Raw genomic sequence first — 17,305 nt, 5'->3', positions numbered from 1 at the left:
TTGAAAGCTAAATTTTGACCAATTTTTTTCAGCTCTTGGACCATTATGAAATTGGAGCAGAGTTAAGTGTGTAGATACAACAGATCGTAGGATTCAAGACTCTTTTAAGTTCCACACAGTTGTCAAAATTTATAACAATTGCATCAAATTTCTATATAGAATTAGCTTATCACAAAATTTGACAAAACCTGCAAATAGATAGTTATCATTGGAACCATTTTCTAAGCTGTCTAGAGGGCTTTTCATCATCACTTTTCTGAGATCTCTTCTGTGAGTACTTGGATCTATATTGCTCAATTAGCATGTCAAGCTTATCTTTTTCGTCTTTCCCCACTGGGACTTTAGTCTTTTTCGACCTCCTCCTGTCCTTCAAATCCCTGTTTTTCTTCTGCTGTTCTGTTTGGTCCTGCAGCTTCCTCTTTTTCAGTTGCACAACTGCGTCCTCAGAAGATTTTGATTTGTGAGCATCACTATCTGTCATTTTTCTATTGAGTGATCTTCCACTACCAGGATTCCCGTCATCTTGTTGATTTTTGGACTTCCATTTGGACCCCTCTGGTTTTTCTTTAGATGAAAACTCTTTCGCCTTTGCACTAGCAGGATTGCCTTTTTGCTTCTTATTAGATCCACGTCCTTCAGTGGCAGCTCTATTGAATACACGATTTTCCTCTTTATTAGATACTGAATCCTTCACTGATCCATCATCGCCTCTGGATTTCCTTTTCTTGGAGTTCTGTTTGTCCAGATGTGTATCATCACCTTGCTTCACATTGTTTTGATCATCACGGATACCATGCTGCTGAGCATGTATCTTAGCGTTCCGTAGCTTCAATGTCTGAATATTATTAAGAGCAAACTCCACAATTGGGCGATATTCCGGACCAAAAGTTTCTACAAGTAGCCAAAGAATTCAATGAATTAGAATAGAATAAAAATCAAAGCAGAAAAATAAACCAATACATTCAACCTTTTACAGCAGTGGATCAACCTCATAATTACAGATAGTCGCACTAAAAATGAAAGAACTATTTCGGTTGTAATGGACTTGCCACCAATCATAATATCATCATAGGAGAATACATGATAGTGATTTAATAAGAAAATATTGTTACCAGGATTATTGTTAAGAACTCTGAGGGCCACAAGTGCATGCTGATGCTCTGTAAACTCAACAAAAGCAACACCACGAGAATGGTTTTTTGTAACAACCTTTCCTTTCTTCACATCCTTCAAGAACTTTATCTGCATGTACAATATTAATTACAAGAAAAAATATATTAGAAGTATTCACAGAGTTGCATGCAAACACTAAACAACTATAAATAGTTATAGATGTAGCCCACCTGTTTAATCACTGGGGTTTGCTTTGTAGCTCGGGATGTAACCGCATCAATGCAAAGCTTTTTAAGTTTTTTTTCGGTCATTGACTTTGGTATATTATACATAATAAGTCTAGTCTTTGAAATATGAAAATTTGGAGATTTAAGCTTAGTCTTCTTTTCCCTCTTCAACCTGAAGTGTTCCCCAAACAAAACAAAATTTTAGAATATATGACAAAGGAATGCAAAATTTTACAGAAACAACACAATATTTCAACATTTGAATATGAGAAGCTTGTCAGCAAGCCATCAGACATACAAAACTACAGGTAAGATACAGTTTGATTCAAGCTAATACCACTTTATTAGGAGTCCTCAAGGGTCATCTCCAGAGATAAACTTCTTTTTTTACTTTGAAGCTTTTAATGTAAATAATTAAACATAAAAATGAGAGAAGATTAAAAATAGAAAAATAAACTTCAGATAATTTCATCGGTTTTTTTTTTTAATTTTTTAAAGAAACTCAACTAGAATAAAAATGCTTGCCACAATGACCAACAAAAGCATCATCCAAACATCATCTTTAAAAATACATGTTAACCATGCACTCTACCAATAAGGGAAGAATTGTTCTCATCTTGCATTTCAAATTTACATGATCCAATCCAGCAGGGAAAAAAATATAACCTTACATCACATATGAAATACTCACATTTTGCGTTTCAACAAGTCACTAGCTGAAACTCCTTCTGCAGCCGGAGTTCCCTCCTCAATATGACCTTCCTATTATAAATTTGGGAAAAAAATATTCACCCACACAGGAGATAAATCTTCCTTCACAAATATACTACTGCAGATTTAAAAAGGCAACATAAACTAGAAACTTCTAATAAAGAATGGAAGAGAGAATTAAGTAAACTAACCTCTGCCAGGTAAAGGTTACGGGGGTCCAGATCCTCTTTGTTGGCCTTGTCCACTTCCTTATCATGAGCTGATTTTTTATCTAATGCCTTCAAAACTGTCAATTGCCTACCTTTTAAAGAAATTCCCAAACCAGATGCTACATTTGCAGCTGTAACTGCAGCAGTAGCTGCATCTATCGTTTTGAACTTGAGAAAACCAGTTCCTTTTGGGCGCCTGCCACGAGTACAAGGAGATTAAAACAGAACTGCAGTGACAGATGGGAAGTTCAGAAGCATATCTTTAAAAAAAACGTACTTGGTGACTTGATGGAGGACTGGAAAAAAGGATTGTACTTCCCCAAATCCAGAAAACCGTTGTTTCACTTCTTCATTATTGATGTCAAAAGGAAGGTTGTTTATAAAAATTGTTCTCTGCAAATCCTCTTCTCCTTCTGTCTGTTTTAGATTTGATGCCACGCTTTTGCTGGAGTTTCCAGGCTCAGTAACACCTGATACTTTACCAGACTCATTAAGTAAATTATTTTCTGCACCAACGGTTTCATCAGAATTTAGTTCCTCATTTCCCTTGGGAAGCATTGAATCGTCAACTGGAGAAGGAAGAGTTCCTTTAACAGAGGGTGTGATCAAGTTATTAAGAACCTTTCTTGCAATATCTGCTTCCTTGTTAAAATCAATTTCCACAGGGACGTCTTCTTTCTCTGTTATATTTAAGTCATCTGAAGCACTATCAATGTCATCAGTCTGCTGGGATTCTTTACCAGTATTTTCCTCCTCCCCCTCCAAATCCTCACTGCTACTGTCACCTTCCACGTCTTTTCCATCTTCTTGTCCTATGAAATCAACAGCAATTTCTTCATTAAGATGTAAAGCTATCATCCTTTAATTTAACAACCAAAGAAATAAATAATTTAAACCAAAAAAGATATAAATACCAAGTACATTTTGCTTTCAAGAGTGGAGAAAGAGGGCACAGATCATAGTATGAAGAGAGCATTTATTTTTTTCCCGGACAAGATCTACAATACAAGCTGACAAATATGTAGAATATGACGAACAAAAAAATGCTATTTTCTACAAAAGTGAATCCCCATCCAATATACTTCTATGGAAGATAGAGAAACATCATAACAGCAAAACTTAAACATGGCTAAATAATTACTTCCGATCTCATCTGTATAGGATTACCAACCTCCTACTAATATCACATTGGAAGCCAACCAAACGCGTAGCCACAGTCCATGCCCACCCAACAAAATTATACTCTTAATGCTCTACTTAAGCCAAAATAATAATTAATTTTTAATATTGAGATATTTACCCAATAATAAAGAAGAACAGGGACTATAAGTAACCAAAAAAAAAGAGTGTCCTTAAGAGAAAGCAGAATTTTATTTACCATCTTCTGTAGCAAGGACGGCATTAGCACCACTGTTATATAATTTCTTTGGAACAGCCCAGTCAACAGCTATGGGTCTTTTGTCAAACATTTGCCCATTGAACTTCTGAATGGCCTGAAAAAGAAGAATATAAAACTGTAAAATATATCAATCCAAGACCCACAAGGCTTCAATCTCTTTATGAATACAAACGATACATTTTCAGCATCCTTTTTGCATGTGAATTTGACAAATGCAAAACCTTTCGACAATCTGCAAACGGAAAACATGGTATGATGAGAAACAATGATATTTCATCAACATATGAGGACAAATTTGGAAATTGAGCATATTTACCCTGTATCAGGATTACATGGAATAAAAGCATCCCAGACAAACCCTGCTGGTGAAAAAACATGCTTTATCTGATCCACTTTGGCCTACATTGATGTTAAGAGAATTGGTTTAGAAACCGAAAGCCCTTCCAACACAGGGAAAAAAAGATTGAAATGGACAGTTCAATTAGATCAAACCTTGAAAGGAAGATTTCTAATAATAAGCTTCCATTTCTGAGTCTTGGAACCCTGGCCAATAAACATACATCATCTTAAAATGAATCTCCAATAGATAAATAGATACTTAGAGTGAAACTAATGATGATAATGACAATGACGACATCATGATTAACCAACAAAGAGAAACATCATCCCCAGATTTGTCTTGTAAGACAAGTATACCTACAAGCAATACTTCCCCACTGGGTAACTCATGTTTTTATGTTTTAGATGAGAATACCCACAAATTTGAGTCCAACAACCCAAACACACCCAAAACATTTATGCCAAGTGAGCTTAACTGAAGGCACAAATGTACTAGGTCCCAAGAGAAATTCCTTCCTTCCAAAGGTAGATCGATCAAGCCTTGCTCTGAAATGAAGTCTAAGAACTTGTGAATAGCCAGAATAAAATATTTTAGAGCCAGAGCATTCAAAAGGAAACCGCACCACATTAAAATCACTTCCCACACACCATGGAACATTCCACCAGCTGCTCAAACCAGACAGCTCAACCCATAAAAACCATCAATCTCTATCAGAATAAACTCCAGTAAACATCCATTCAAACTGATCTCCCACATTTTTTAATGGGCAAATTACAACTTACCCACCTGTTATTGAAATTTAAATTACCTACCTATGATTTGAAATTTGACGTTTTACCTACTTGATGTTAGTTCAGTTAGAGTTCTATAACCCACTTCTGTTAAAAACATGGCTAAATATGTAATTTTGCTCAACTTTTATGTCTCTCTCCTACAAAAACACAAAAAACATAAAAATACAAAATAAAAAAGAATCTAGCAGAACACTTGTATCATGGGATTTCAAACCACGTGTAGGCAACTTAAATTTTGGTCAAAACTCAGGCAGGTTAGTTGTAATTTACCCTTTTTTAATTTACAAGAAACAAAAAATCATCCCACCACTTCCTCCACTTTGTCCACAACCCTTCTGAACCACGTTTATGCCAGGTGAGCTTAACTGAAGGCACAAATGCACAACTTTCAAAAACCTCCATGCTTCATTATAGTCTCACTTCAAATAAGAGCATCTTGATTCTTAAAAGTTACACCTAAGGCCTCCCTTCAATTAAGTTGGCTTTATAGTAACAAGATTTCAGAAGTAACTCTTGAGAAAGTGTATATCCAGCCCCCATCTTTCTCCAACATATACCTCAATAATATACAACAAGCCAGACTCTTATTACTAACTCCAATTCAAACCGTGAGCCTATTTAAAATATAAACCAATTGAATTACTTCAATCAGTTATCACAACGAGAAACATTTCATTTGCATCATCTAAGCAACATCAGAATTCTAGTAAGCTACTTTACCTCCCCACCCAGCTGACGTGCCCAAACAACTCCCCCTTTTATCTTTTTCTGGTGCAGCATAGCAACAGAAGCATTTGCTGATCTAACACTGGTATAAAGCACAGCTGAAGCATCCATTTTGCATCCCTCTTGCACAAGACCTGGAAAAATGTCACATGCCTTGACCAATTCAACATCTAAAACCGACAAATTCAAAGTTCAATTACAAGATTTTTGTTTGCTTGGAACATTCAACTGGGAAAAAATTTGTTTGGCCTTTCAAATAAGGCCTATGTAATCAACCATGCATGTATAAAATTAATTTTATCACAAAAGATGAAAAATAGAAATTGAATAAATTTTGGACTAAACGAAATGGGTAATTATCAGAACCAATGACAAAAATTATGTCAGTAATCTAAATAAAATAAAACGCCAAACATATATTCCAGTGATGCATATGAGGAGTGATTACTTCAAATGCAAGCATGTTGTCATTGAAAATCATCAAAGCTGGAAAATTTAACTCCATGTTCTTTCTGTAGCTAAAGAACAGATGTTATTGCTTTTTCAATGACACCTCTGAATGATCCCAGGAAAGAATCTGTAGAAGCATGGCTGCATTTTTTGAAAAATAAGTAGAAAACCAGCTGCATTTTGATTAAGTTGCAAATCAAGTTAAACCTCTTACATTCCATGCTTTGTAATTGACTTAAAGCAAAGATGTGAGAAATGCAGTCACTTGGATAAACCTTCTAGCCCTTCATAAGTTCCTTGTCGCAGCTTTTTTAAGTATTATGGGAATGCAGAACCAATAAATTACAATAAAAATTGCATACTACATCCTACATGAGATGTATACAGTTATACAGTATATTCTAAGATTTCCAATGTGGATCCAATTATGTTAACCCAAGCCTAAAAAATAAGCAAGAAAATAAATTCATTATTTCACTGAATAAATAACAAATTGGAAAAATTTCCCATACCATGTTGTTCAAGCTCTTCTTTTGGAAGAGGATAAGTTACACTAATAACACTGCCAACCTCTCTGGCTCGTCTGTGAACATCTTCCGCCATATCAGCATCAAGAAGACCACCAAATATGACAGTCCTAGCAACCCTTCAGAACACAACAAACATGGTATATTACAAAGTAATTCAAACAAGAGAAGGGGAAAATATAGACTAGAAATGGAAGATTAAGTACTTTTGCTTTTCCGAAGAACCCTCTTTGTTTGCCGGAGTACTAGAAAGTGTCCTAGCAACCCTTCAGAACACAACAAACATAGTATATTACAAAGTTTTTCAAACAAGAGAAGGGAAAGATATAGACTAGAAATGGAAGATTAGGTACTTTTGCTTTTCCGAAGAACCCTCTTTATTTGCTAGATTACTAGAAAGTATCCTCGCAGCCCTTCAGAGCACAACAAACATAGTATATTACAAAGTTTTTCAAACAAGAGATGGGGAAAATATAGACTAGAAATGGAAGATTAACTACTTTTGCTTTTCCAAAGAACCCTCTTTATTTGCCAGATTACTAGAAAGTGTTCCTGCTTTTCTGGCTTCCACGGGTTTCTCTGCATTTTGTTCAAAAGCATCCCTTAGAATATAAGAAATTAAATAACAAGATTAAGATAAAATACCATAATTGAAGTAATAAAATATTATAAATTAAAATTTTGGACAGGAAATGAAAACAAGTACATAGTTTATTGGTTAATAAAAATTGGTAACCTGTTTCCTCCAAGTTTGAAGCAGTCTTTTCAGCCCCAGAAGCATTATCATCCTTGTCACTTTTTGACTTGGCATTATCATCCAACTGAACCACTGAATTAAGAATTAAACATATTGGACCAAAAGTTTAGCAATAATGTTGATTTGTTGCATTGTATTTGGAGCGAGTAGACAATATAACAAGAGCACAGTATGTTTAAAATCTGAATGTGAGGCATAAAAAAACCTTGGCCTTGCTTTGATCGACGCTGTTCAAGGGGAGCTCGATGCATAGCATGCTTGACTGCAATTTTCCGACCTCCAACAGATGAACCATTCTTCAGCGAAATAGAACGGTTTGCGTCTTCAGTAACAGCACTGCAAATGAATGCAAAATGTGTGCTAAAGATAAATGCACACTCTTATATTTTGTGGCCCTGAATCTCAACAGTTTGGTTATTTGAAGTGTCTTGCTGTGTTTTGAAGTTGTTTCTGGGTTGAAGATTAATATAAGTAAAACTGAGATGGTCCCAATTGGAGAAGACCCAGACATTGACACTTTAGCAGCAATTTTGGGCTGTAAAGTTTCTGCATTGCCCATGAAATATTTGAGACTACCATTGGGAGCCAGATTCAAATCCAAGGCTATTGGGGATTCAAATTTAGAAAAGATGGAGAAAAGATTGGCAAGGTGGAAGAAACTTTATCTCTCTATGGGAGGGAGGATCACTCTTATTACAAGCACCCTTTCAAGCCTACCAATGTATTTCCTATCTCTATTCGCAATGCAAGCTAGTACTGCCAATTGTTTTGAAAAGCAGCAAAGACACTTTCTGCGGGAGGGATTAGGCGATGAAGTCAAACATCATTTGGTGAATTGGAAGACTGTCAGCCAATTTCAGGCTGGTGGTTCGGGTGTTCACAGCCTTGTTCAATTTAATATTGCTTTATTGGGTAAATGGCTTTGGCATTTTGCCTTGGCAAGGGAGTCACTATGGAGTAGGGTTATAGCTATTATATATGGCTGTGACAAAGGGGATTGGGTGTCAGGTATGCCCATCGGCCCTCAGAGTGTCTTCATGGAAATATATACCAAGTGGGTGGGAGTGATTCTCTCATTCCGTTCGGATAGTGGCTGGGAATGGTTGTCGCACCCAGTTGTGGTTTGATGTTTGGTGTGAAGAGGCTAAGAAGCATGGACAATTCATTTGGGATGTTGTACTCAGGTCGTACCCATGTCATAATGGTGTCTTGTCTGCCTATCATGTTATAATTTTTGTAAAATTGCTTGCGTTGCCGTACTGTACCTGTACCCGTAACCGTGTCCGTATCCATGCATCCTAGTGGAGAGGTCACCCTTAAAAGAAGCATTTCAAGGTTTGTTTCAAATTGCGTTATGCAAAAAGACTTATGTCATGGACCTTATGCTTTGGAATAATGAGGACATTGTATGGGATGTGACTTTTTCAAGGCCACTACACGATGGGGGTTGGGAAGTCTACAGGTTTTCTTTTATATTTTACAGTCTCATAGTTTTGACCCTAATGTGGAAGATAAGTTGGTTTGGGTTCCTGAGAAGAGTGGCTGTTTTGCTGTTAAATCTTATTATAAAGTCCTCACTTCAGGCAGTGAGGAGTCTTTCCCTTGGAAAAATATTTGGAAGGATGGAACCCCTACTAGGGTAGCTTATTTCACATAGACTGCAGCTAAAGTAAAGATCCTTAGTTCCTTACATTGGATAATTTGAAGAAGAGGAATTACTGTATTGTTAATTGGCACTGCTTGGGTAAGAACAGTGAGGAATCGGAGGATTAATTGCTCCTTCACTGTCACTATGCGAGTAGCTTATGATCACTTATGTTATGCCTCTTTGAGATTTCTTGGGTGACTCCTAAACAAGAAGATTAGGCGCTGGCCTGCTGGAGAAGGGGCTTTGGGCGTGGTAGTGCTGCAGAAATTTGGAGGATTATACAGTTGTGCCTAATGTGGCCTATAGAGGGAGAGGAATCAACTCTTTGAGGATAAAGAACATTCCATCCAGGATTTGAAACATTTTCTTTTGAATTCTCTGTATGCTTGAATGTCAGTGTGAAGTGGTTTAACCTTTTCTCCTTTAGTTGAATTCTTGGATCTATGTTCTTTTCACTGATTTTTCCGGCCTGAAGTAGTACACTCCCTGTGTACTCACGCCTTGCATTATACTTTGTTTTTTTTTAATAAAGTTTTTTTTCTTACTGTTTAAAATAAATAAATGCACAAGCATTAAAAACAATACAAAAAAAAAAAAGAGTACCAAAAAGCTAAAAAATAACCCAATAAATGTAGACAAAATGTAATCATTTAAAAAATTTATGCCCAACAAAAAGTAATAAATGAGACCCTTGTAAAGAACAACGTCCAGTCCAGATACAAGCATATTATAAGTTTATTACTGATTTTTTTAAGAAAACGATAAGGGTATGTCATAAAACGCATCAATCCCTTCGTATTGAGTTCCAGAGATACCTAGCAACACAACTAGCCAACCCTAAAAAATGGGGGGGGCGGGGGGGTGGGGGGGGGAGAGAGAGAGAAAGAGAGGCTTAATAGGCAAAAACCTTGCAGTTAACTTACAATTGAACGAAACCAAAACCACGGTGCTCAGTTGACCCTGCAAACATTTAAACAAAACCAGAGATATAGTGATTAGCTTAGTCAGATTAAATTACTAAACCTACTACAGAATCCAAACAACATGACGCCCATATGCAAATAGACCACAAAATAAGTAGAATCAAAAGCCTATGGCACATCAATCTCCTATACACACACACACACACACATATGGGGTTATATTTTTATTTAAGCCACAATTGGATTACATTTTCTCCTTTTAACCTCGATGCTTGCAAAATTACAAGATAATCAAAGATCAATAATCTATAACACGCTTAAATTTCAAGCTCTTTTTAATTTTAAAATTATACACAAAACACAAGTTTACTACTTAAATAGTAAATAACACCCAATTCAAACGAAATTTGGCGTCTATGTTAAGAATAATGAAAACATCGACATTTTTAATATATGAATTCAATAAAAAGTTGTTGATTGGTGTAACATTCATAAAGAGTTACACTAGACGTAACTTGATCATATATATACACATTATAAGTACTTATATGACCAAAAAGACTTCAACAATCAGCTGCCAAAGCTTCTCTCACTTGTTTATCATCGACCTACAGTTCCCGCTTCAATTACTCACATATTCTAACACATTTTTCACATTCTAACAATACAAATTAGCCAATGAATCACACACCAACGCCTAATTTCATTTCATAGTTTTCCACATTACAAATAATCATTCAAAATACACTTACCCTTCTGTGTAACCATGAAGCACCGCCTCACCGGTCCAACATCGCTGAAAGTCTCCTCAAGCTGAATTATCAAATAAATATAAATAAATAAAATACACAAATTTACTAAGACACTGTTTGTTTTTCCAATTCAGTTTCTTTAGGAAGCTGTATTTCAGATTTCATAATCCAAAACAGCTCAAAAACCACAAAGATTCAGAAACTTTTCACTAATTTTTCCTTTTCCGGTTTCATTTTGTTTTTCTCAGAAATTATTTTACCTGAGAATTCGTGAAAGAGTAGGGCAAGTTGGAGACGAAAACAGTGGAAGGTGAATGCTCGGTTTTGGCTCTATTTTCGTTTCCCTCTTTCGATTTCGCTTTCTTTCCCATCTTTCTGTGTGTGTGTTTTTGGCTGCGAATCAGAAAATTTTTCAGAGCTGAGAGAATTCACGGTGCTTGTTTTGTTAATTTGAAGGGTTTATGATGTGAAAGAAACGGTCCAGTGTGAGAACTAGGGGTTTTGGATGGGGATGGGCTTGGGCTGAGAATTTAGAATATTTGGGCCGGACTTGGAGACAAGAGCCCTAAAATTTTGGGGGTAATTTTTTTTAGACCACTGAAGGCCCATTGGGCTTAATCAGGTTCTACAGCATTAAATCCCCACCCATTCCTAAATTTGGAGAATGTATCTTGTCTATTTAACTTAACAAAAACACCATCTAATCTTCTATCTCAAAGCATAGCATGTGGGAGAGATAATGCATATACTCGGTGTATGAGATAACGGTTACTGGACTTATGGGTATATTGGCAATAAACTTATTCATAGAAAACTCCTCTAACTCACTGTGTGGCAATTAATAAAATCATCCATGTGTACTTTTACTCTTTTGGTCACATAACCTGTTTAATAAATCATGTGATTTGTTTAACAAATACATATGAATGATTTTATGACTCACCACATAATAGGTTAAAATGATTCTTTCAAACCAGTTTGGAGGGACAATTTTTCATCAAGATTAATTTCTCATGAATATAATGCTATATGCCATGGAATTTAAATTTCTCTTCTCATTGAAACAATGAATGATAACTAATTTTATATAATATGGTGCCATTGTACATTGTTAAATTCTTGAAATACTAAATCTCAAAAAAATAAATTAAATTCTTTTCATATGCTTTTAAAATTAAGTGGATCCCTTTTATCATTAGGATTTGGTTTTTCATTCATTGAAAGATGCACATTGTGCCACATTATTTTAAATCTCATTCAACTATAGAGAATGATGATTGGTTTTAAATAACATGACATCATGTACAATTTTAGATGCTTGGAAAATGAGGTTCAAGTCAAGAGTTTTAGAGCAACCACATCAGTCCATGGATAGTCTTGCAAAATACAAAAAGCAGCTCTTTTTACACATTTTAAGCAAAAAAGCATCCACATCAGTGGGTATAAAATTGTGCATAAATATACAAGAGCAACAATAACCGTGCATATATACACGGTTACTGTAGCTCTTCTATACATTATTTTAATAATTTTTCTAATTTCGCTCCTTTTTCTCTCTATCTTCTCCATTTGCAAAACCAACACCCTCATCATCTGCTTCTTCCTCTGATACACACACTCTCACAGACAAAATCAAAAATCAACTACAGACACCACAAAACCAAACACACCCACACACAGACACACCAACGGAGACAGAGAGAGTGGATTGGCACTTGTGGCAGATCGGCATGCTTGGATCGGAGTTTCAGATTGGCGTGCTTGGATTGGAGTGCTTGGATCGGAGTGCTTGGATCAGCGTTCTTCTTGCCGTGCTTGGATCGGAGTTCTTCTCACCATGCTTGGATCAGAGTTCAAGATCAGCACCGTGCTTGGATCGGAGTTTCAGATGAAAATTTCAGATTGGCATTTGAATTTCAGATGGATATTTTAGCTTGAACGGAGTTTTAAATCGACGCCGAGAAAGAGGAGATTTCAGAGAAGAAAAGATGGAAATTTAAGCTTAAACAATGTTGTAAATTTCAGATGGAAATTTCAAAGAAGACTCTCATGAGTGGAGAGAGAGGGTTTGAGATAAAATAATTTTAAAAAAAAAGGTGAGAAAATGATTATTTAAATAAAACATATGATATAAGAGATAAACTGATTGGATGTTTTGTAAAAGTGAGTGTGTAAAATAGGAGAAGTAGGTTTTTAGTGTAAAATAGAAAGCAAATTTACACTAACTGATGTGGTTGCTCTTAGAAATCAATTGATTGACACCTTCTAATATTTTTCAAATAAGACATCCTGTGATCAAATCTCCCTTCTCTTAACCAATGAATTATAAAAATTTTATAAAAGAAAATAAACGCTTAAATAAACCAGTGGTAACTAGTGGCATCCTTTTGGTGCCTCATATATGAGATTTGAACTCCACCTTTTTCTTTCCTACTATCTACTTATCTATTAAAATAAAATTAAAAAAAATGCATGAAAAATTAAACCTTAACCTTCACCTTCACCTGCACCCTTCAGCAGCAAATGAAGTGAATTGAATTCTTTTCCAAAAAAGGGTGCCTCCATTTTCTACTTTTGAAGTTTGGTTACCTGTGCCCAAATTACTATTGGACCTCATTATTAGACAAAAAGTTCTTTCTGAATAATTGTCAATTAATACTCATGCAACAAAATGTTGTTAAGGACCATTTCAAACTTTTGAAAATGTGCCAAGAAAGGGACCTAGCAGAAATGTCTAAAATCTATACAGCCTATGAGCCTATCACATGCCATTGCTTGATGGGTGTTTAAATGAGTTGGATTTAAGGGCATTGAAGGTTTGTTACCAATAGTCCTGAACAGAATGGTTTCTATATACCATGAATGAATTCTTGATCATCTAAATAGTCTGTATCCACTATCCAATTAAATGAGTCTGTAGTGCTAAACATGGACCACTTCTCTTTGCAATGAATGATAAATACAACTCATTCTTTGCTGTTGAAACTAGAGATCTAGTAAGCCAAACTAGAATCATCTTCATTATAGCTAAACACAACTTTATCTTGGTTTCACTTTGGAATCTCAGAATTTGAATAGTAGGCTTCTCAATGCAAATATTGTCGAAGAAATAATGAAGCAAATTTGACCATGGAAACTCTTTGAATTCGTGTCCTTAGTATAGGTTAAAAATACAATCAACTTCATTATAATTAAACTCAACTTTATCTTGGTTTCACTCTTGGAATGTGAATAGTAGGCTTTTCAATGCAATATTGTTGAAGCAAATTTCACCATGGAAACTCTTTGAATTCATGTCCTTAGTATTATGTTAAAAAAACGACTCATTCTTTGATGTTGAATCTAGAGGTCTAAGCCAAACTAGAATAAACTTCATTATAGTTAAACATACTTTAATTATCTTGGTTTCACTCTTGGAATTTGAATAGTAGGCTTCTCATTTCTCAATGCATTATATAGTTGAAGAATAATGAAGCAAATTTCACCATGGAAACTCTTTGAATTCATGTCCTTAGTATATGTTAAAAATACAACTCATTCTTTGCTGTTGAATCTAGAGGTCTAAGCCAAACTAGAATCAACTTCAATATAGTTAAAAACACTTTATCTTGGTTTCACTCTTGGAATTTGAATAGTAGGCTTCAAAATGCAATATATAGTTGAAGAAATAATGAAGCAAATTTCACTATGGAGACTCATTGAATTCACGTGCTTGTATATGTTAAATAAAATAAAATAAAATAAAAATTTGATTAGATGACAAATTTCACTTTATTTTCCATCAGCTTAAGCTTTGTTGAATGGACAAAAGGTAGGCCAGTCAAATAAAAATAATCTGGTCAGTAAGAAGTACAACTTTGTTAATAGAAATTGAATAACTTGCAGTTTAGTATAAGAGATTTTATTTTTCTGAGCTACTAACTGCTTAATTTAAAGAATTTATCGCAACCCCACAAAATATATTTAGGCACATGATGTGACAAGTTCCTAACTGAATCTATCCAATTACTTATAAAAAAGGACAGACGTGACTGACTATTCCAATGAACTAAGTCAAAGTCACCAATATTGAAAATGCATCTCCCACAGTAATGAGATAAGAATTTAAACAATCAAATGAAACTAGTGGAAAAACAAAAGAGGAAGAAACCATGAGTGACATTAAGCATCAAAGGCTGCAAACTAATGGAATTTGGATGCACATAGCAGAGAAAGGGCAAGGCCCTCTTGTTCTACTTATTCATGGCTTTCCTGAGCTGTGGTCTTCATGGATATACCAGATAAATTACTTGGCTGAACATGGCTACCATGTGGTTGCACCAGACATGAGAGGCTATGGTGACTCAGATTGTCCCCTGGACCCAGCCTCATACACAGCTTTCCATCTTGTTGGGGACTTAATTGGCCTTTTGGACCAGCTTGGAGAAGAAACGGTACTTTCCCTAACATTGCCAAAATGTCCTTGGCATTTTGATGCACATATTCAATTCAATACAGAATATAGTACAATTTTGGCAGGTTTTTTTTTTCCTCTCTCTCTCGAAGTGTAAATAATGTTATTTAACTCGAAACTATAGGGCCTGTTTGCATTAAGGGGGAATGAGATAGGATAGAGTAGAATTTGCTGAAAATAGACTAATTTTGGGCCAAATTTACTCTATTATACTCCCCCTCCCTTCTCTCAATCCAAACGGACCATATAACCTACAAAAAAGGGACAAGTGTCATAGGGCCTTAAGTCCGATGCCTAATTGAACGAGGATTTTCTCTATTTCAAGTGAAATGGAGTAAATTTTGATATAGTTAGAAAGGTATCATGAAAAGAATTAATTGTGTGTGGCCAAGTTTTGTTAGGCCATAATAACTTTATTTCCTAACTCCTGCCTGCCTTGACTAAAAGCCTAAAACAATGCTCTACCAAAACAAAGAGTTGGAATAGTTAAAAACATAAATTGTACCCCATTTTGTGTTGAGAACAAAATCTATTTACATTTTGCATTTAAACAACGTGTTCTTGAACAGGCATTTGTGGTGGGGCATGACTGGGGTGCAACAATTGCATGGTTCCTTTGCCTCTTCAGACCAGATAGAGTGAAAGCACTTGTTAACTTAGGGGTCCCATACCAGCCACGCTCAATTGAATTCAAACCTACTGAGTTCTTGTTCAAAATATTTGGAGAAGGATTCTACGTTTCTCAATTTCAGGTAAAAGATGCCAAGAACTGTTTTTCGTTATGTACGAAGAAAAAAAAATCAATTCTATTAGCGATGTTAGAATAATAATTACGTGATTAAATTCACCCTTTACTATTAATTTAAGCTTTTGGGTGAGCGGTATAATATAAAGTATCATGTAAAATTGTCGGCTTTTACAATATTGCAGGAGCTAGGAAGAGCAGAAAAATCATTTTCTACATATGACTGTTTAACAGTGTTGAAGAAATTTTTATTTGTCAATAGTCCAGAACTTCTAGCGGCTCCTCCTGGTGTTGAGATCATAGATTTTCTTGAAACCCCATCTTGTCTGCCTCCATGGATTACTGAGGAAGAGCTTCAACTTTGTGCTAACAAGTTCCAAAAATCAGGTTTCACTGGGGCCTTAAACTACTACCGCGCCATGGACTTGTAAGTTCATATTCAATCCTAGGTTCAAATCACATAACAACAACAATAACCACGTCTTAGTACTAAAATTTTGGAATCAGTTATGAATTCTCAACTGATTAATCATGGCAGGTCATATGTATTCTTTTTTACCATTCTATTCTATCGAAGTCATTCATTAACAAAATAAAAATACGCCATTTTATATCAATCTTATGGCTAAGAGCTTTTGCTTGTGTTGCTAAATTGTGATGCCATAAATGTAGGAACTGGGAGCTTCTTGGACCATGGCAGAGAGCCAAAATCACAGTTCCAACAAAATTTATAGTTGGGGACAAGGATGTGGGATTTCGTTCATTTGGGACCAAGGATTATGTAGAGGGAGAGCAATTTAAAACCCTTGTGCCTAACCTTAAAGTGGTCATCGTTGATGGGCACCATTATATCCAGCAGGAGAAAGCTGAACAAGTTACTAATGAAATCCTCTCCTTTTTCAATGACAAGTCTCTTGCTTAATCAATAATTTATTTGTATGTCACAAACTGAGGAAAATCTTAAGTAATAGATAGTGATACTATTTTTTGTTAAGTAGTTGGGATTTGGTGAATGTGTTGACATGTACTGTGTTTTGTTCCTATATTATAATATGTGCTAATGACTCCATTTTTAGCGGTAAAGGCCTGCAATTTTTTGTGACTAATGACTAGCTCTATGCACAAAAATTGTGTTATGATGATTACTCAGTGGAGGTTTGCAAATTACAGTGAAGTATATAACTATATACTAATATATGTGCTTACCACCTAGCTGCTGTGAGTGTCCAAATTTGATCTCTTTTTTGTATTTTCCAGCATTGTCCATAATCTATGTATTATGATTATTTATAAGACATCCAACAATCTCTACTTGTATAATTGTAAATAATACGTACTTTTAAAATAAAATAATTTTTTTTATTTTTTAAAAGTGTTATGGTGATTTGAACAAAGAATATTCACTGAGGCAATAAAAAGCCCATACTGGCGTTTAATATTCTGGATTTTGGGCCCATGTGTACGTAGATTGAATTTTCATGACACAAAAGAAGCCAGTAGTTGGCTTTGGAAATTTGTGATTGATCAATGA

The 17,305-nt window shown here is 35.3% G+C and overlaps 2 protein-coding genes across 3 annotated transcripts; one reads left to right on the top strand and one right to left on the bottom strand.

The window, feature by feature from the left end:
* On the bottom strand, window positions 1–11,021 carry LOC142643315 (uncharacterized). Of its 2 annotated transcripts, XM_075817883.1 has the most exons (20): window positions 10,837–11,021; window positions 10,577–10,637; window positions 9,825–9,861; window positions 7,459–7,589; window positions 7,233–7,325; window positions 6,997–7,075; window positions 6,850–6,909; window positions 6,703–6,762; window positions 6,482–6,615; window positions 5,514–5,653; window positions 4,152–4,202; window positions 3,976–4,058; window positions 3,837–3,891; window positions 3,639–3,753; window positions 2,538–3,072; window positions 2,243–2,456; window positions 2,032–2,102; window positions 1,344–1,512; window positions 1,113–1,242; window positions 1–891 (listed from the first exon to the last, which is right to left on the bottom strand). In XM_075817883.1, exons 1-20 carry the CDS (start codon window positions 10,945–10,947, stop codon window positions 206–208), a joined length of 3,015 nt encoding a protein of 1,004 aa, XP_075673998.1. In that variant the 5' UTR covers window positions 10,948–11,021; the 3' UTR covers window positions 1–205. The 2 variants fall into 2 exon arrangements, with proteins under 2 accessions (XP_075673998.1, XP_075673999.1); XM_075817884.1 differs by lacking the exon at window positions 6,850–6,909.
* A 3,642-nt stretch (window positions 11,022–14,663) lies between these two features.
* Window positions 14,664–16,880, top strand: LOC142642547 (epoxide hydrolase 1-like). The gene is made up of 4 exons (XM_075816927.1): window positions 14,664–15,009; window positions 15,599–15,781; window positions 15,960–16,201; window positions 16,447–16,880. Exons 1-4 carry the CDS (start codon window positions 14,728–14,730, stop codon window positions 16,694–16,696), a joined length of 957 nt encoding a protein of 318 aa, XP_075673042.1. The 5' UTR covers window positions 14,664–14,727; the 3' UTR covers window positions 16,697–16,880.
* Window positions 16,881–17,305: the final 425 nt, after the last annotated feature.

This window comes from Castanea sativa, chromosome 7 (genome assembly GCF_040712315.1).
Source record: "Castanea sativa cultivar Marrone di Chiusa Pesio chromosome 7, ASM4071231v1".
NCBI classification, from domain to species: Eukaryota; Viridiplantae; Streptophyta; class Magnoliopsida; order Fagales; family Fagaceae; genus Castanea; species Castanea sativa.
This window is presented reverse-complemented; position numbering and strand designations above follow the sequence as displayed.

Coding starts and splice junctions, on each gene's coding strand:
- LOC142643315 (XM_075817883.1), bottom strand. CDS start 10,947: ATGGGAAAGAAAGCGAAATCGAAAGAGGGAAACGAAAATAGAGCCAAA. Junction 6,910..6,996: donor GGTTCTTTGGAAAAGCAAAA/GTAGTTAATCTT, acceptor TGTGCTCTGAAG/GGCTGCGAGGATACTTTCTA. Junction 3,892..3,975: donor CCATGTAATCCTGATACAGG/GTAAATATGCTC, acceptor TTCCGTTTGCAG/ATTGTCGAAAGGTTTTGCAT.
- LOC142642547 (XM_075816927.1), top strand. CDS start 14,728: ATGAGTGACATTAAGCATCAAAGGCTGCAAACTAATGGAATTTGGATG. Junction 15,782..15,959: donor TCTACGTTTCTCAATTTCAG/GTAAAAGATGCC, acceptor ACAATATTGCAG/GAGCTAGGAAGAGCAGAAAA. Junction 16,202..16,446: donor TACTACCGCGCCATGGACTT/GTAAGTTCATAT, acceptor CCATAAATGTAG/GAACTGGGAGCTTCTTGGAC.